General features: G+C 41.6%; 2 protein-coding genes across 2 annotated transcripts; both read left to right on the top strand.

Annotated features, from left to right (window-relative positions):
• The first annotated feature begins 10,449 nt into the window (after nucleotides 1-10,449).
• LOC108075382 (forkhead box protein P2) lies at nucleotides 10,450-11,714 on the top strand. The gene is made up of 3 exons (XM_070287038.1): nucleotides 10,450-10,577; nucleotides 10,967-11,464; nucleotides 11,547-11,714. The coding sequence occupies exons 1-3, from the start codon at nucleotides 10,489-10,491 to the stop codon at nucleotides 11,704-11,706; spliced, it is 747 nt and encodes a 248-aa protein (XP_070143139.1). The 5' UTR covers nucleotides 10,450-10,488; the 3' UTR covers nucleotides 11,707-11,714.
• Nucleotides 11,715-13,211: 1,497 nt separating this feature from the next.
• LOC108075459 (uncharacterized) lies at nucleotides 13,212-16,837 on the top strand. Its single transcript, XM_017167914.3, has 2 exons — nucleotides 13,212-13,353; nucleotides 16,206-16,837. The coding sequence occupies exon 2, from the start codon at nucleotides 16,226-16,228 to the stop codon at nucleotides 16,712-16,714; it is 489 nt and encodes a 162-aa protein (XP_017023403.1). The 5' UTR covers nucleotides 13,212-13,353; nucleotides 16,206-16,225; the 3' UTR covers nucleotides 16,715-16,837.
• The last annotated feature ends 2,749 nt before the right edge of the window (nucleotides 16,838-19,586 follow it).

The following is a 19,586-nucleotide window of genomic DNA, read 5'->3' as shown; positions in this document are numbered from 1 at the left end:
GGCTTCTTTTTCCATAGACCGGATCAGGGGGCACGCTTTGACTTCGATGGCATTTTCTGTGGGACAAGGCGGATTTAATTGATTGCAATTTACTTGCTGTCGTTGCCGGCATTGTTGTGCGGCTGTGTGTAGTTTGTAGTTTGCATTCGCCTCGTTGCACTTTGGCTCAACTCAGCCCTCAACCCTTGGACAGCCCTTCCCCTGTGCCTCTTCCTCCCATTCATGGAGCATTGCACCCGTTTGCATTTCAGTTTAAGCTTTATTTTTTGTTTTTGGTTTAGCATTTTCTTTTGTTCGCTTGGGGTTTTCCTAGTCGGTTTCTGCGGATATTTGATACCAAATGAAAAATCTCATTTCGCTCTGCGGCTTTGGTTTGTTGTCACTAATCTCTCGGGCTGACACTTGAGGATTATTTTCATATTTCTATTCACAAAATGAGAGACCAAATGGAATGGGTTTCGGAGGGGAAAACGGCTGGCAACAGAGAGAAAAGCCATCGGTTATGCCGCCACTCGAAGCTTGGAGTACCCTTGAGATTGGTCTGGATCGTTATTAATTTATTAAGTGCTTCACAGGTGGGATTTCCTTGCTGATGTGTGACTATTTGTTAACATATTTATGAAGTTTGGATAAAAGTAAAATACTCTTTGGAAACGTTTTGCTGAATTTTGATTTATATTTCTAAAAAATGTATACGAACTTATTAATAGGCGGGTTGCATTCTTTTCTATTTAAGGGGGTCTTCTCATTCAAAAGCCGTTTTTTGGACCCTTTTTAAAAAAATTCTTATTTGAAAACGCAAAGAATAATTGAAAACTTTTTTTATTTATTGTATTCAAAAATGTTCAAAGTAACTAAAAAAGTTGTTCTTGCCTCGATACGAGGGTTGTTCAAAGAGTAATGAGACTTCAAACTTGGTGGTCGAAAAAAAAGGTGTCGTCCTGGCGGCCACGATTCAGGGTCTCCAGAACGTCCGAAATGAAAAATAAAAACGGGGTTATAATCAGAATAGATGTCATTTTCGGCTGACGGAACAGATTTTTTTAAAAAATTTTTAAAACAAAATGGCGGCCATTCAAAAAAAAAAATTCGATTTCGGGCGTTTTTTTTGTAGTTTAGTGTAAAAAAAAAATAGAAAAAAAAATTTTTTTAAAAATCTGTTCCGTCAGCCGAAAATGACATCAATTCTGCGTCGATTCCATTTTGTTTCATGAAAATCGGTTCAGTTGAACTGGAGATATCATGGCCGCCAGTTCGAAAAACGTGGTTTCGAGATAAACGCGTTTGAAGTTTGAAAAAAGGCTCATTTTGCATAGATCTTGCTTCACAAAAAAGGCTGTATCTTCTAAAGTATTTCGAATTTCTAAAAATCCTTTTGGGGACATATACACACCATCCCAAGCTATAAATAAATGCAAAAAAAAAAAAATCGAAAAAAAAAAGTTGCCCAATGAGAAGACCCCCTTAAACATAACAACATGCAATTTGTCTGCTATTAATATTAAAATGCAATATCCATTCCCATCCATCATTCGAGGGACATATGCATTATCGATAATCTGGCCCAGCATATGCCATTATATTTTGATAGTTCCATCAACAGGCCATGAATATTCCGATAGGCATTTAAATTCGCTTCACAGTCCAGTGGCTGGCTCGTAGTCTTATCGCATTTTTGTAATTACCAAACAACAGCTTCGGTTGCAGGGCGGCAGTGTCACTTGGCTGGCTTCTTGGCCACGGCTCAGTGAGCCTGCTGGCAAATCAAAAATCAGCTTTATCTCGGCTGGACAAAAGTATTTGCATGTTGGCCTTAAGTCAGGAAAGGGCAAGTGGGCCAAAAAATGCACTTGGACCGGATTTTCGGGGGCAGGACATCGTCGTTGCAGTTGACAGCCATAAAATGCAGGTGCCAGGGAATGAGCCTTCTGTGGCTGCCTGCAATCGGCCAGAAGTCAGGCAATTGTTTCGATTGGCCAGCCATAAATTCCCTGGCATTTATGCGGTACAGTTTGTCCGGACTGTTAACTAACAGCCGGCCAAGCCATGCAAATCAATTGCACTGCCAGCAGCTGGGAGGGAAAAGCTTGCGGAAAGCAAGGAAAACTCTCGCACTCGCACTTGCACACACAGAGGCCACGGAATTTATGGGCCATAAACTGAAATTGGCCAGAACGAGTCGGTGAAGTCTTGGTCCTCTGTGTGTGTTTGTGGGGTCATCAAAGTGGCTGCTGGCATTTTGAGCTGCACACAGAGAAGTACAATTGTAAATATTTTCCCTGGCACTTGGAGTGCTTTTCCTTGAACATACCAGGCCTCGCCAGAAATCTTCCTTTCGCTCCGATATCGCCAATGAAAATTGATAGAAAATTGGCGCACAAACTGTTTTTAGTTTGGCAACAATTTGCTCGATTTTATTCGGCTTTCTTTGGATTCCCCGCACGCGGTAGGTGTTCCTCGTTTTTTTTATTGTTATTTTTATTTTTTGGGGTTTCAAATAAATGAAAAGCTCGCGTCGTGGCGAAATTTATTGTTGCATACTTTTCGGCTCAGCGCCCCGTGGCATGCAAAAACGCAAAAGGGGAGAGGGGACGGGGGACTGGTACGGGGGCGTGGAAAAGAATTTTCCACTGCATACATGTGTAGTCGGCCTCACTCTGGCCTTGTTTATTTTTCGGTTAAACCCCAAATATGCATTTTTCATGGCCTCGACGGGCTTTCCATCCACATGCGTCCGGCTTGCTGCTCCTTTTTTAATTGCAATAACATTTGTCGGGGCCGAAACTTAAATTGCATTTACCAGCATTTTTGGCAATTAGCGCTTACGTTTTTATTATATGCAAAGCGCATATAGCTCATACGCCGTGTGGCGCTCTAAATCGAATAAAAAAACAGAAGCTGTGCCACATGCAAATGGAAACAATGTGAAAATACTCGCGGCGTGTGCAAACAAAACGTCCAATTAAATTAGAACAACTTTTCTTTCAAGCCAAAAGCATTTAATTGAATTACTCCATGCTCTCGCACTCCTGGTGGCGTGTGAAAAACGTCAAAATAAAAGTTGTAAAGTCTGTATATTTAACAAAGTTTCCCCTGCTGGCCATCCACTTATTTGAATAAGCAACATTTAAAAGGAATTTGAATTAAATGCGAACAAGGCTGATAAAAACAATGAGAGTTAGAGACTTACAGAACATGTTTTCTCTGAAGCATTAGGAAGTTTTTAGCTTTAGCTTGTAATATTTTATAGAAACATTATTTTCTAATCTAACCCGGTTCCTATAACTTTTATAAAATACCTCAAGGCATGGGATTCATAGTGAGACACATTCCAGAACCTATTAATTTACACTCTGTCTCAGGCAATCCTTCAAATGCTAGGCCCTTCTTACTATTAATCAAAGGCTGACACAATGATTTAATTAAGGGCCACGCCCACATTGACACCTGTACGACATGACACGGCATTAGGCATGGTGCTGCAGAAAGGTGCTAACCAAAAGCAACAAAAGTTTTGCTGGAATTTTAAAACAGGCCAAGCGACAGTTGTTGTCAGGGGCGATGACGGCACAGAATCCATTTCGGAGACCCAAAAAACTATGCCAACAATTTTAATGCGAAATTCCGAACGGTGTTGGAGTCGCTTCGCTTCGTTCTGGTTTGTTGTTAGCAACGCACACATCCAGAGAAATTTTGATTAAATTGAAATTTATTTTAATTAAACAAGCGTCGCAAATGTCTCATTTACGCTTCAATGACATGACAAAACAGATGAGCCAAGCCAAGAGTGGGTGTGGATGCCAGAGCGTGGCCTTAATGTTTGCATGTTTTGTGGTCTACTGACAATTTGCGTGGGTTTTCCCCCGCCCTGGGACTTTCCCTGGAATATTTTGGAGTTGGTATACGAAAAATTGTTGCCAACATTTAAGGTTTTCCATTTTTTTCTGTGGGGGATGCTGTGGGCTGTAAGAACAACAACTGCAATTACATATATTAAATGCTCGTCCACCCGAAAGTATGCTAGCCATTTGTGGAAGGATAGTCGTGGGGAAAGGGTTGCGGGAGTAACGCTGTGCAGGGACTACTGCCGTTAGACGGCACATAAGCCGCGCTTAAGTCCAACTAATTAGCCTAAATTTGTTAGCAGGCTACGCAGCCACCTGATAAGTGGGCACCAAACAAGGATCCCGAGAAGGGAATGCAGGGCTTCTGCGACTCGAAGATTGGCTTTCGATTATATAGCTGAAATAGGCCATTTATTTTAATTTCTATTACCATATCCCCCTCAGTTAATATTTAATAAAAAGAAACATAAGCTGGTTACTTTAAAACCCCCTTTAAAGACACTGAAATTCCCCCAAGATTCCCCTTTTACAGGGTACGACCCGTGTGTTGTCATTTCTCAGTCTGCCATAAAGAGTTAACTGTGCCACATTTACCGCTAAGCGGATGCACGACCAGAAAACTTTTCAGGGGCTGCTGCGGGTGGCAGCTGGTAAACTGCAGCAACAGCTCAGATGCTGCTGTTGTTGGTTGCGAGTTGCTAGTTGCTGGTTTGGTGTTGCAAGTGTTGCTGTTGCTAGTTGTTAGTTAGTTGCTGCTGCTGCTGCTGGCTGTACCCCGGCACTTTATTAGCGAGCGGGCCAAAAACAGCACACTGGGCTATTATTTGATGTTATTTATGAGTTGCAGACGTTAAGACATGAATTGCATCATGCAACGCCCGCACACTCACCTGTTCACCTGCCCCATAAGGAACGCCATGTTATTTTCATTTCGCGGCACAAGTTTTCGCCGGCAATTAGAGGAAAGTGTTAAGGATGTTAAGGATGCCGCTTTCATTTCGGGGGAGAGTTTCTAGCTACTTTTTGGACTGCCTGATGAGCTGCCATTAGAGGACGTTGAGCGAAATCTAAATGTGCATTAAGCTGCAAACAGAATGGGCAACTTAGTTGCAATTCCGCCCCTCGGGGATGGCTTCCTAGATGCTCTCAGCTGCACCGAAAGATATATCTAGAATTCAAGTTATTGCTAAAGGTTTTTATTTATAACATTAATATAAATCTAGCGATTTTAATATATTTAATAATATTAATTTAATATTTATGATGAAGATAATAAAAAGCTTTCTTTTAATCTCCCCCTTAACCCCATTTCTTAATATCGAGCTTACATTTTCTTTCTGTGCTTTACTTTTTCCACTGCGTTTTCTACCATTTTCCCCTTGGGCTGGACCAGGGCTAAGTTTTTAGAGCTGGGCGCTCGTGCATGTCGCCGGCGATCCTCGCCAGCTACTGCTGCATCCCAGTGGCGGTCTCGAATCTGGACCTGCTCCTGCCGCAGGCATAAATCACGTGCGGCCCGAGCACAAGAAACTTTTGATTTGTGAAATCAAAAGCCATTTGCTGTGCTGCAATCAGCACAAACATTGTATGCAGCACTGCCAGTGGAAACTTTTGCTTTTTGGCACTCGTCAGATATGGATGCCATCACCAGGAGCCGAAGAAGCCCAAGAAGCAGTGTGGGTGTGGAAATCTTCGTCCTGCAAGTTTTTCTTGTTGCGAAAGTTTTTTAATAGTTTGTTGGCGCTTTCGCTGATTTGCTGCTGCAAAGCAAAGTTTCTTTTTTCCCAGCAGGTCTGCCAGGCGGTCCGAGGGCGTCCGAGGAGATCTTAAAGTATGCAATGCAGCACCATTCCCTGGCATGCTAAATTTCAATGGACTTGCTAATGAAGACTGGCTGCTGGCCGACGTACTAGCTGCTCCTAATACGCAAGTAGTTTGGCCTCCACGTGACATGTTGGTAAGTTCTTTTTTGTTGCTACACTTTTGTAAATGTGATGCATACTGGCATTTTATGGAATACGAGGGTATAATGAGCACAAGTAGTTTTATAGAAATGTAAAATTCACTTTTAGGGGTGATACAGAAATCACTATGGCCTAAATGATTTTATAAAATGTGGTATTGTAAAAATAAACAATTTCAATTCATAATAAATTTGCAATTTATACTTTTCAGACAGGCCAAAATGAAAAGGTCTTTAATAATGGAATATTTATGTGGACAACAAGGTGATTTGTGCATTTATTTTCGTCCTGAATATTTTCTTTTATTTATTATACTGAATTACTATTTGAAATTGCAATGGCGGGGTATCTGCCAGTCGGAAAAACTGTGTCCATTTTCCAGTTACTGCCCCGATTTTTCTTCCATTCTATCTGCAAGTGGATGCGACGTGTCCGCAATAATTTGGCCGCTCTTATGCACGGAAAGTGAGCCCCGGCAAAGGCGACTGCGAATAGGAATATGTGTCAGGCGTGGCCGGAGAAAGAATGAAATAAAAGAGGAGATTTGTCACATTTTGTAGGCTGGAGCAGGAGAACTAAGAGGCGACTTAAATAATCAACTAAGCCAAGTGCGACAACTGCGACAAAGTGTGCCGCACCAAATGAAGAAAGTTCGCGCTGTCTTTGCCCAACGCATCGGCTTTCTTTGGTTTTTCTAGGCTGCAATGCGAAAAAGTCGTAGAAAAGTAGTTAAACTTCTGCCCTGGTTTTTCTTTTCGCATCTCCCGCCTGACATAATTCGCAAAAAGTGCGCGAGGCGCCATCGCTGAACGATATGTATGTATGTATGTAGCGGTAGTAATAAATTCCTCCAGTCGTGCCACAAAGTATGCTAAAGTTGCCCCTTTTATGGGAGCACGCTGCTCTTTGCAGCAATTTTTTCATATGTTTGTGTGAAAAGCAGATAGCTATAGAAAAATTTCAGAAAAGTGCTGCTGCAATAAGCGAATAATTCGTACGACAAGTTGCAGTGAGGATTATGACTGTAATGAATATGAGCAAATTCCTTAGAGGATTTTTAAGTACGTCAGCGTTAAAAGGATAGAAAAAGGTTCAGGTTTGAAAAGCAAGCTTAAGCTATTAAGCTTTAAATGTAAATGTTTAATTAAAATGACATCAAAAATAGATACAAATGAAACTGTAACTTAATCTGTGGCAAACGGGGAATTAAAATTTTTTTACCTTAAATAAAAATACACCTAAATAACGTTAAAAGGAATCTGTATTTATGTCAGCCAATAAATACTACATTTCTGTTGCTTTTAAATAATAAAACCAATTATTCAGAATATATTGCATTTTAAAATCGCCCAACTTATCCCAAAGCAAATCCTTTATGTTTAAGCTGCTCAAAAAAATAAATATAAAATTTAAATAAGTTTTAATAAAAAAAAAAAATGTAGTTAAGCTGCCACACAAAAGACTTTTGTTTGTGGCATCAATAAAATGAGAAAATTAAATATGAGGACAAAAAAATGCGTATGCATTTTAATGGTTTGGATAATTCGTTTCACTTTTGCCTTTGACCTTCGCCCCGACATTGAGGACTCGATTAAAGCCGCAAAGCAGCAATTTCAGTCTGGATCACGCCCCCAGCAAAAAAGGGGAGGGGGGCGGTGTGGGTGGCTGAAAACAAATAGCAACAACGTCCCGTTATGGCCAAGTTCAGGCCAATGTCTGGCGGCGTCTGGGGCACGTGCTGCCCAGATTCATCTCCGTCAGCAGAAGCAGCTCAGCTCCAGCTTGAACATTTCATACTCTCACAACCAGATTCACATTCAGCTGCAGCTCCACCATTTCTCTCCATTTAAATGGGATGCGCCGGGAGGTTGGGAAAAAATTGTGAAAAATTTGTAACCGAGGCGTTTTGTTTGCTCTCGTTTGCTTTGGTCACGGATACCACCAGACTGCCATGCCAGTCAAGTCAAGTAAACATGATGTGCGGGGTCTAATTTTTCCCCTTTTTTTTTTGCAGCCATCCAGCCAACCCGTAAGCCCCCCCGTTCTCCTGTCCGTTTGCCTTCCCGACTTTTTCCTCATCTGTCTGTGAGCTATATGGTTGCACAATATTTTACATTTTCATGCATGACGCGTTTAATCACGTGATGCATATGATTTTTAGCCAGCCCAGGGGTAGAGCGTCGAGTTGGGGGACGAATGGATGGATGGTTGGGTGTTGGGGCTTCCCCTCATATATTCATGCATACAATTCCATCAGCATGAATTATGTTTTGCATACTTTCAGGCCGGGCCTGTGCTTGTTTTGCGTTTAGGTCTTTTGGCGCTGTCTGGCGCATTCTTGTAGCCCTTGATGCCCTCCGGCAGTCGCCTTTCATCTCGCCCTGAGAGATCCCACTCGCCACAAGTTCCCCTCTCTCTTTCTCTTTTTTTTCCAGATCCTTTCTGGGGGTGTTGGTGTGGGTGGACCACTCAAAAGTTGTGGATTAGAGCGTGTAATTTTAGTAAAAAGCGCCAACGAGCCGCACTTTACATGCATGCCAACAGATGTGGTCGAAAAAATGGGATGTTATGAGAAAATCAATACTCTTTTAATAACATATTTTCTCATAAAACCCACCATTTGATTTAGAACATTGTTTTGTATTTAAATAATTTATAGGCCTTAGAGTGAATTTTATTTATAAGAATGCCTGTTTGCTTGCCCTCAACTGTGTGTTGGTGTGCGGGGAATCCCCAATGAGCGGTTGTTGCCATATTTTAAGTGTTTTCTGGTTTTCGGCACTGTGCAATGCGCTTTTAATTCCTCTTGCAGCGCTCTCGCCTGTAATTTATGTGCTTAACTTTCGCACTTGGCTGGCTGGCTAAAACAGTCACCGAAAAATCGTCATAAAAATAGAAATATATATGAACACTCTCGCACTCGGCCGTTTCACACTTTTGCGCCTCTAGCCGAGGAGTTGCGGTGACGGCGGAAAATGAAAGCGAACCCACAAGGACACCAGCAGGACGAAAAGGCCGAGGCGACCGAATATATTCGAGTGAATATTTATGAGCAACAAAAGTAGCATTTGTGCTTTACATTCCGACTTTATTGTGGCCATTGTTGTAGCCTGGAAAGTTGTTGTTTTGCGAGCAACAGTCCCGGCCATCGTCAGCATTCCAGCCGCCTTTTAAGGCAGATAGTGTTGGTGTTCTTGTAGCTGCACTGGGGAAAAAGTATACTTTTGACTTTGTTTTAAAATAAATTATTATTAACGTGATTCTAATTTAAATATATTTATATTAAATCTATGATCTTCATGATTTAAAATATGTATTTTAAATAAAAGAACTTTAGTTATTAAATACTTTAATATAGAAAATTATCAAATAATTTCTTTCTAATTTCCCTTAGTTTTTCTCTGTGTAATTTGATGCTGCTAGTGGTGATGTCGTCCTCATTGCTGTCAGCATTTCCGACGCTGATGAGTTTATGCTTGGGGCCCGTATTACTTTATTCCGGCATATTCCTAGCCCCTGGCCACCACTTCCCCTCCCTGGTGGTTTGCCCCACACACACACTCACACACCGACACACTGAAAGAGTCACCCATTCATGACTGTCATGAGTTTTCCGAAATTGATGGTCTAATTATGCCGCCAACACTACATTTCATGACTTTGCTGGTCGAGCCAACACGCAGACGAAGGCCACTGACGACGAGGGCTATTCCGGGGGGCATTGTACTATAATTTAATGGAAAAACATTTTGCCACACATCTGCAGGGACGGAAAATGGTAGCTGGAGCCAAAATGGAGTCGAGAGCCACTCCACAGTTTGACAGCCCTTGGTAGCCTGTCGTTGGTAGCGGGTTGACATTTTAGCAAGAATTTATCGCCAACACAACAGGAAAATATGTTAATGCAACAGTTTGGGATTCTTGAGCATATGCTTTTGAGTTTAGGAGAAATTTGGGTGGAAAGCATAGACCAATATAGGTTTTAAGGGGATATTCAGTGGGTTTTTAATTTGTTAATTTGTTGTTGTTTGACTAAATAAAATAAAATCTTAAGGAATTCTTTAAATATATTTAAAATATGTTAATGTAAATAGTAAGATCGTTAGCTTTAGGCTTTAATTCGAGTTTATTTAAAGTCTTTTACCCTTTTTTACCCTTATTATAATAATTTCCCATTAATTAAGATTGCCTTATGAAAGGCTTACTGGCTTACTTTATTAAAATAAACCTGATTTTGTTTGTAACTAATTGATTCGTCACCATTTTTTTGTCGATTTAATTGAGTTCCATTCACTCGGGAGTCGAGAATCGAGATTCGCTGCCGGGCTTTTGCTTAGATCTCCCAAAGCCTAACTGGTAATTACCATACAGAAACCAATGGGGCGTATCAAATATGTTCACACTTCATAATATTTGCATATTAATGTGCATACCATATATGTATAATTAGCTCCGCAATAATTAATGCCCGAAACAAGAAACCTAATCGAATGCTGCCGAGTAGCAAACAGATGAATTAGCCTTCTTCCCTCTGCAGGCGACGACGGCTCTCCTAATGAGAATCCATGGCTCCGGAGAATATTTGATGTGTGAACTTAGTTAGTTAGTTCTTGGTGAGTGTTCTGAGCAGAAGGTCTAGCCAGTCAGCAGCAGATCGGGCTCCAAAGCAGCCTTTAAATATGTATCCAAATTGGCCCGTTCCGCTCCACTTGACGCTGGTGTGCCTGGTCGTTGTTGTGGGCCAAATATTTGCACAGCCGCTGACAAAGTAGGTCGAATCCGCACGTGAGTGTGTGTGCTTTAGTGCTGGCAACAACCTGATACGAGACTAGAAAAGAACGATAAAAATAAATGGTGGGAAAGGAAAGACAGTTTAAAAAAAATCCAGACTGAAAAAAGGATAGTAATTTAACTGATCAATCTTCTAGCGATAAAAAGACTAAAAGATATTACTTAAAAGGTTAGAAATAGTTTCTACAATCAATCATTAATTTCCTTGAAAAACTTGAGGCTTACTTGTTCGCTTAATTTGTAATAATAACCTTCAGATTTATCTGGAAAACAGGAAAATCGGCATCACTGCTAAGTGGTTTCGTGGGTTGTTGCCTAGTTTCACGTTTAGCGGGTCAATCTATTGAGCCAACTATTTGCTTACAGGAACCGCAGCCCTTTGACCATCGAATCAGCGGCTGGCCAGATGGTTGAGGAAGCGGCTCTGCAGCAGCATCTCCAACAAATCACGGGCAGCGAAGCGTTGGCGCCATTGTTGCTTCAGTTAGTGGGCCAAACTGTGCCAAATTGGCAGCAGAAACAGCAACAGCAGCCACAGCAACAGCAGCAGCAGCCGCAGCAACCCAAACAGCAGCTACAACAGGCCACAAATCAGCCGCAACAACAGGGGGAGCAACACTTTTTTGTTTATGAAAACGCGGCGAGTCAACAACCCCAGATATTGGCCGGGTTCAATGGCGTCAATGGGCGACCTGAGCTACAGCAGCAGCAGCTCCTGCCAAAGCCCATTCAGGCGCAACAACAATATCCCGCCGAATCCAGGCCAAAAATCGTTAAGGCGCCGCCTGCGGCAGCCCTTTGGGCGCCGGCATTGTCGAACCTACCGCAGCTCAACCAGTCGCTCTTGAGGCCCCAGACGACGATGTAAGTAAACACACTGGAAACTGGAAACTCCGCAACTATACATATAATCCATTATTTGCATTAAACAATGCATTTTAATTAGCCCATCCCCCGCAAATGCTGCAGCGCCGGCAAGTTGCCAACTCTGCTGCAATCCATCGGAACTTGCCACGCCCACGGCCACGCCATGTCCGCCCTCCAATGTGGGCTACGAGACGGTACCGCTGTTGAGTGCCACGGCGCTCAAGGCGGCAGTTGGTTAAGTTTTTAATTAAATCGCTGGCATAATTAATAATAAAGATGCGCATAGACAGTCGAGGAGGAAAGTGTTGCATACTCTCGGGCTGGCCGATAGCTTGCGAGTGTGTGTGTGTGGCATAGAGGAAGTGGGGCTTTGATGGTATTGAGTGCCTGCATGTGTGTGCATTTAAGCGACATCAACAGCAGCTGTGCCAGATAAATTTTTAAGAGGCGGAAGCTGCTTGACGGTGCAGTTGGATTATTAATTGGGAAGGGAATATGGAATAAGAAAAATGAGGTCCATTTGCACAGGTTATTATTAGCATTACCTAAGGGGAGATGTTGAAGAGTGGCTAAGATATTATATAAATTAGTAATTAGTCAAGAAAAATATTTAACTTGTGATCCTATTTTACGTTTAACAATGTGCTTTAAGCCTTTAATGACTTAGAGGGAGTGAAAGAATAAACAAAAAGTTCAAAACACTTATTTTTAGACGGCTAAGAATAGGACATACTTAGGAAAAGTACTTCACTTCAAGGAAAAAAGGATAAAATGATTATTCTAAAAGCTTTTGAAATGCTTTTCATGACATTACGCATACGCACTGTTGCTTCCGTTTAAAAATAATAGTTCTATGTAAGTTACAGCTATTTAAAATGTTTTAGACAAACCTTTTTTATGAATTCTTATGGAACAAATTATTTTCAAGTATGCTTTGAACGAAAATCAAAAAGATATAACAAATAATTCACAATTTATAAAGCAAACTGTAAACTTGTACACAATTAAATGCCTCTTCTTCAGCCTGTGAGTACAGATTTTCCCAGTCTGATCCTAAAGGACTTACCCTGCCCGATTTAGTTGTCAGTGACGCAGCCCGCTGCCAACTTCTCGAATAATATGTGTGACTTATCTGTCATCGGGGCCTTACTGCACAGTGCACTCTGAGCCTTAGCCGCCACCTCTCGCCATCGTCGTCCTCACCGTCTGTCTGAGCTGTCACAGAACTCAACACAAAAGTAAAGCATGCAACTAAAAACAATTTCTAAAAATATATGTACGTGAATAAAACATGCAACACGAAAAAACCGCAAAAAACACTTCATGTTGAGTGCGACTCGCAAATTGTTGGGCGGGCGACGTCAGCTTCCTCCCTCCGCCCAGAAACAGAGGCGAAATAATAAATAAAAATCCACAAAATGTGAGTGTGTGTGTTTTGAGTCTGCGGCGGAGTGTTTTCCGCAAGTGTTCGAGCGGGAAAATGAAAGTGCTGAAGTGTCGCCCATTGTTTGTGCTGCAGCACAGAGGTTCTGTTCCCTGCATTTGCATTGGCCACCGAGAGTTGATGACCGGAATAGTCAGCGGTGGGTGACCGTAACCCTAAGGATCAGTAAAGGGTTTCTTTGGAAACAGAGAATCAAATTAATAAGGGCTAAGTAGGGTCTAGAAGCGTTACTTCTGAACCAATTTAATTATTTAGCTTAAATGTTAAAATAACACATTTTAAATACCTAGCAGCCTTTGGAAGGAAATTCTATTTACAATTTAAAATTATTGTATTTTTATTTTTAAAATTTCTGGATTACTAAAAATTTTTTGTTTAGTTGCTCACTTTTGGTTGTTTCAAGAATTAAATCCCGTCGTGGAGGTGGATCTCTGGATCTGATGTGAGTACTGGAAGAGGGGTCCTTATTCCGATTACCCTTTGTTGTCATTGGCACTTTTGTAGACATTTTATAGGGCTCCCCATTCGAGGTCTCTAATTTCAGGCACGCATAATCAGGGAGCGTGGCTAATTAAATTCTAAACATTCGCCAGCATCAGCTCACTAAAAAATGTTTTATATGACGCTGGATCTGAGCCACCATCCCACCCTTCCGTATTCCCATTCCCCCCCCTAGTTCTACCTCTGTCCCAATCTCGAGCTTGTGCTTTGTAATTGCAGATCCCGGACTTCGTGCACGCCCCTATGCAAATGGCACAAAGCTGCTGCTGCTGCTGTTGCTGTTGCTGCTTTTGTTGTCGCTGCTACTGCACTGCAAAAAAAAGTATTTCTAAAATTTAATTTAAAAAAATGATTTCTTTGTATAAGTTTGCTTTAATTAATAGACAGATATGATTATGGTTATGATTTGTTAAAAGGATCCGAAAAGAAAGTTTTACTTCATAAAAGTGAGGATAATTTTTGATATTTATAATATCGAAAAGGCGCTTTTTTACATATAATAGAGTTTAGCTTTTTCAATTATATTTTATTTAAATACCAGTTCAGTACTTTTTTTCCCAGTGTTACTGTTACTGCTTCGTGTTGTTCTCTTTGTGCCCATCTGCAACCTCATCTCATCTCGCGCTGACGGCTTTTGAACTGCCTTCGTTTGTTGTCGTTGTCCTCCTCGTCGTTGTCGTTGTCGTACTCTAAATTAACTGTTTCGTTACGTCAGCGCTGTCTTTTGTGCGTTGACAGAAGCGGCGATGGCTGTCGTCGCTGCCTCCGCCGAGTCCTGTTTAGTTGCAAGTTTGTATGAGGCAGCCGTGCGTGCCCGGGCGCCTGGCAATTGGAGCAATCAGCCAGCTCAACTCAGCTCTCGGCTCGGCTCAGTCCGCTTTAGCTTCAGACAGCCAATCCGCCAGGACTTTTGGGTAGTCGGCACTCAGTACTCGGTGCGGAGACAGTTGGCTTTGTCTTGTCAGCTGCTGGGGTCCTGGCACATTCCTGATTGGCATTTACAATTAGCGAGTAGGCAAATATAGGGATACAGGGGGGGAATTGCACAGGTTCTGGTGCCAAAACAAACGAAAATCCCCTTTCAAGAGATCAAGGCTGTAAAGCACCCTCAAGAGCTGATCCTTTGGTCAAATGAAAGCAAAACCGATTTCAATTTCAATAAGTTTATTGAAAAGAATCAAATTCAATGGATTTTCTCACTGCAATTTTAAACCTTTCAATACTTATTGTGACTTATGTTTTAAATAGTAATCGTTTGGATATTACCTTATTTATATTTTGTTTTAGTTTATATGAAAAATAAATGTATTTAAAAGGAAAAATGTGATAAAATGGATAAATAAATATTCATTTTTCATAAATAATAAATTCGCAAACTAGTACCAGGGGTATCCGATAAACTAACGATAAACTAACGTTAACTTTCCGCCTAAAAGTATGCGTGCAATATTAAGGCTCACGCACACAGGGACACGCACTGGGGCTCAGGTGATGCCTGTGGGTGTGTGTGTGTTTGTGTGGAAATGGAATAATGTACTCTTAATTTGTTATGCGTGTGTGATTAATGATCCATGCATAACGATAACTTTGACTCATTACACCTGCTGATTTATCGCTGTCAACGGGCGGTCCACCCTGTCACGCTCCTACATCCGTCGTCCACCCCACCTCACCCCCCTGCACACACACATTCACACGCCATTACAGCGACATGGAAATGAATTTTGAATTTTGATTCTGCCACTTTCGCTTAATCATTTCGCAATTAGCCCGCATTGTTAGGGCATTTGCATTGATTTATCGCTGTTGTCGCCAAGACTGCACAGTTTTCGATATTACGCCGTTTGATTTTCCCCACTGCCGTTTTTAATTTTCCCATTTTCCGTGTCAATTTATTTTCCACTATTGCCCAATTAATTACACTTTGCGGCATTTGCATTTCACGTGGTCTTTATGGCACCATTGCATTTTCCGCTCTTCCCTGTTTTCCTTATTGCCGTTTACTCGATTTTCCCTTTCACTTGTCATTGGCCAGTGAATTTTTTTGGTCTTCGGTGAGTGTGAAGATTAAGTGGAATGGTTGGAAATGCAAGAGACACTGTCCTGCAAACAGGAAACTTTGATTTTTGGGAAATATATATATTTTGAATTTACTTTAATTTGTTGATTTTGAAGGCTAAAACTCTTTAATAATATATTTTATTTGACCTAACTAGGTCTCATCTTTATCTTCACAATCATGCCGGGCAGTGTAATTTTTGGGCGTGGCAGCCAGGTGTCCCGCCTGCGCTAATGACCCATATTATGCGGTTATTTCTGCAGTCCCTCGTCCGTGTGCGGGTTTGTGTTTGTGCAACTGCAAGTGCATTTGCGATGACAGTTCGAAATGTGTTAAGTAATTGCAAAGGCCTTCGATGAGTCGCCGGTCTAAAGACCGCGGCCGGGCGGAGGCTGATGAACTGCAGTTAATTGAAGTCTATTTGGGTTGATGGATGTCTCGGCCGGTTTGAATTAACAACGATGTGTGCCCGGGGGAGTGGATCTTAATTAGGGTATTGGGTAGGTAGACAAACGGCCGGGTCCGGCCTCTCTCCGCTGACAAAGCCAAGATTAAGCGGGTTAGTCCGAGTTGGGCAAGATCGGGGGACCGATGCGGCATTGTTTCGTGGGTTGCATTTAGGTTTTGATTTCATTTTTGATTCCATAAATTTATTTTTTTTGTTATTTTATATTTTTAATATTTTTTTAAGGTTACCTAAGACTCGATTATTACTACTTTTACACTTTCATTAGCCCCCAGATTTAGAAAAACCATGAATGAGATCGTGCGCAATGGAGCCGCCTTTGTGGGCCTGTACCTCCTAATGCTGGCCGTTCTGGTTCGTCCGCAAATGAACTTCAACATGTACATTAAGTCTTTTTTTCTGCAAGCGGACTATAGCGCGGTGATGGTGCTGACCTACCGCTTCGACGCCTACATGGCCCTGGTAGCCGCCCCACTTAGTGGTGGAACTGTGTACGCCCTGACCCAATGGAATATTCAGTGCGAGAATCCCAATGCCCGGAAGACGATCATCACGGCTGTGGTCTGCAGCTACATCCTGGTGCTGTCGGTCAACTTTCTGGCCAATGTGATGGTGCTGCAGCAGGCGCTGGTCCGCTTCGACCAGTGTCCGCGGCAGGCGTGGCCCATGTACTGCCATATGGCGGGTTCCTTTATCAAGTCGGCGTTGGCGGACATGCAGAGCGTGATAACCAGGCAACATGTCAAGCGAGTCCGGCTGACGTATCGCCTGCGTTAGTCCTGGTGTTTTGGATAGGCCACAGATAAGTCATAATGTTAATAAAGGGTTTAATGGCAATACAACTCAGATTGATTGCCACCAAAGCTACGGAAGTCAAATAAAGATTAGAGGTGAAAATAATGTGCTTGCCGTATCAATTAACATATTTATTGGAGACTCTGTTTCAGCTTTGTCTGCTTTAAATTCCAATGTATCATAATTTCATCGGGGCACTAAGTGCAAGTAAATTACTTTGAGGAGGTGATTACTTACCGGCTGCCTCATGTGTCAAATCTGTGACTTTATCTGGACATTAACACGGAAACAATGAACCCAAAGTTCATGTCTGAGGCTGTGATGGGGTCTCGGGATGGCGTCTGGGGGGTGGTTTCTCGGCGGCAAATGGTGTGCACAGTTTCTTGCGGTCGAAATGCATATTAGAATTAATGCGATTTGCATTTGCTTCGGCCTGCATCGATAATGATGCGTTGCCCGAGGCGACACTTGCCTGTTTGTTTCGGTTTCCCAGTCGGGGATTGGGTTTTGGATTGAGACGGATTGAGGTGGAGGAGACTGGGGCGTGCAACATTTGTCTAGGGAACCGCAGAGACCGAGGTGGGGCATCATCCGACGAGTAAGTAATTTTGCGGTTGTATTCCGGTGCACGTTGCTTTGAGGCTTCAGTGTCGGTGTCGACTTCCAACTCTATTGGCGTTGTGGCATGGGCCTTTGGCAAATAGTTAAACGCAAACAGAGTCCGCAGACCCCCCGAAAAGCCGGCGGGTGGAATGTGGCCTCGGATAATTGGAATTGTGTGCCCCAGCTTGAGCCAAAGTAAAAATTATGAAGCTCTCTCACTGCGATATTATTCCGACGTAAATTCCCAGCAAAATGTTTTACATATATTGCCATAAAAAAAAAAAACAAAAACAAAATACATTGTTTTCTCCGCTGCTCAAAAACATGTCTTTGATCTCCGAAACATGTGCACAAAAACGAAAACAAAAAGAAAATAATACAAAAAATAATACAAAATTAAAAACGGGCCAATTTACACACAAAAGGAAAAACGAAAAATACACAGAAACTTTGTGAATATGCATATGCAAAATACAAATCGCAAAACAAATTAAACGAAACGAAATGTAAGTGCTTAAAACAATGCCAAATGAGTTCTGACTTTGAGCCGCAGGCTTTAAATATTTCCACAAAAAAATGCGAGAAATGCTGGGAATGTCAGGTGGCGGCGGGGAGCCGCTGGGGAACGGGTTTCCCCGAGACACTAAAACTTATTTATGCCTGCCTTTCGATGACGGGGGTGGCCTCTCCTTCTCAGTGACTCCAGGCGTGTGCGCCTGACAGCCCAACATCCGACGGTATTGGAACATGCTAATTTATTTTCAAACTGCGGGAAATAACGCTTCCCATCGAGGGCTGTAAATCAGAGCGGAACTGGTTAAACCCCGGCGTTTGACCATCTAAGTTTAGCCTAAAAAATGAAGAGCGATTTGTCTCAGCTTGAAGTTTAGAATTCCCCAGTAGTCATCGGCAATGAAATAAAGAAATTTGAATTTTAGCAGAATTTAGCTTCATCGACTGTAAGAAATTAAGTTAAAGTTAGAGTAAGGTTAAATTGAAAGTGAAGGTAAATTTATTAATTTTAAAAACCATAAAACCATATGTATCTTGATATTATTATATTAGGAACTGGTTTCATATTAATAAAGATTTTATTAAAGGTACAAAAAGGTAAGAATGACACGCTTAATTTAAGTTTTTGTTTTAAATTTAAATAATTCGATTATAAGTCTAATTATATTTTGAGTCAAGAGGGTAGAGCCTCCATTTATTATTCATTCCATTAATCAATTATCAATTATCAAGGTTGTTGAAAGTCTTGTTCATTTAATAATTTGTTTATACAGTATTTATCAACTTATAACATTTATTTTAGTATTGAATTAAAAAAAAAGTACAAATATGAAATAATTGTTTTTCGGCAACATAAATAAATGTTGCTTGGCATGTTCCCAGTAGTATTTGCTGAGCAATTCTATGTTTATTATGCAATCCACTGTAGACTTAAGTACTCATATTAAATATATCCATAATGTATAGTTTTCTTTAATGAGATCATAATGATAATATGACTGGCTGATTTGGTACTCCCTGGCTCTTACTTCTAAATTAAATATAAAATGTTAATATTTATATTTCAAATTCAAAGTACTTGGTACCAAAAGAGCTAAACATTTGCTTTCGCAATACAAATCTGGCTTAGATTTCCTTAACTCTTATCTTAAGTGATCGTAAAAAGGCCGCCATTAAAGAGAGCGCACTTTGAAGCCTGTTCTAATTTCTTTTTGCTGTATTTAGTCGGGCTCAACGCCGCTACCTGTTTGCATTGGATAAAGATATAATCGCGGGAACGGGGTTCGGCCCTGCCTGGGATATTCCCGACGGGATCAGGGGAGATGTTATTGAACCGCTCAAAGGATTATCAGTGCATAAAGTGACAGTCGGGCGACAAAAATTGAAATGTCAGATCATTGCTGGCCAATAAAAAGCAGTGATTGATGTGCCAATTTGTATATTGTCGATTAACATGTCTTCCCCGTCCCCTCGCATCCGCGGAACCACGCTGCGGCTACTTAATTACGTATACGCACGGGCACAACACCCAAGTTCAGTGGTACAAAGCGAGTGCAATTAATATTTTTATTACGTATAATTTGGATTAATTGCCGCGCACATTCCATGAATCATCCCATCAAATGTGTGTCAATGCGAGCGCCTCATAGTCCAGCATCCAGCATCCAGCATCGAGCGTCCAGTAATTTGCATTTCTTTTGTCCCCAGTCCCTGACGCCACAAACCCGATCTCCGGATT

The sequence above is a fragment of the Drosophila kikkawai genome, chromosome 3R (assembly GCF_030179895.1).
Source record: "Drosophila kikkawai strain 14028-0561.14 chromosome 3R, DkikHiC1v2, whole genome shotgun sequence".
Taxonomy (NCBI): Eukaryota; Metazoa; Arthropoda; class Insecta; order Diptera; family Drosophilidae; genus Drosophila; species Drosophila kikkawai.
This window is presented reverse-complemented; position numbering and strand designations above follow the sequence as displayed.

Excerpts from the sequence above, each read along its gene's own strand:
- LOC108075382 (XM_070287038.1), top strand. The coding sequence starts at position 10,489 with ATGTATCCAAATTGGCCCGTTCCGCTCCACTTGACGCTGGTGTGCCTG. Across the intron at positions 10,578-10,966 it reads TTTGCACAGCCGCTGACAAA|GAACCGCAGCCCTTTGACCA; the intron begins GTAGGTCGAATC and ends ATTTGCTTACAG. Across the intron at positions 11,465-11,546 it reads TTGAGGCCCCAGACGACGAT|CCCATCCCCCGCAAATGCTG; the intron begins GTAAGTAAACAC and ends CATTTTAATTAG.
- LOC108075459 (XM_017167914.3), top strand. The coding sequence starts at position 16,226 with ATGAATGAGATCGTGCGCAATGGAGCCGCCTTTGTGGGCCTGTACCTC.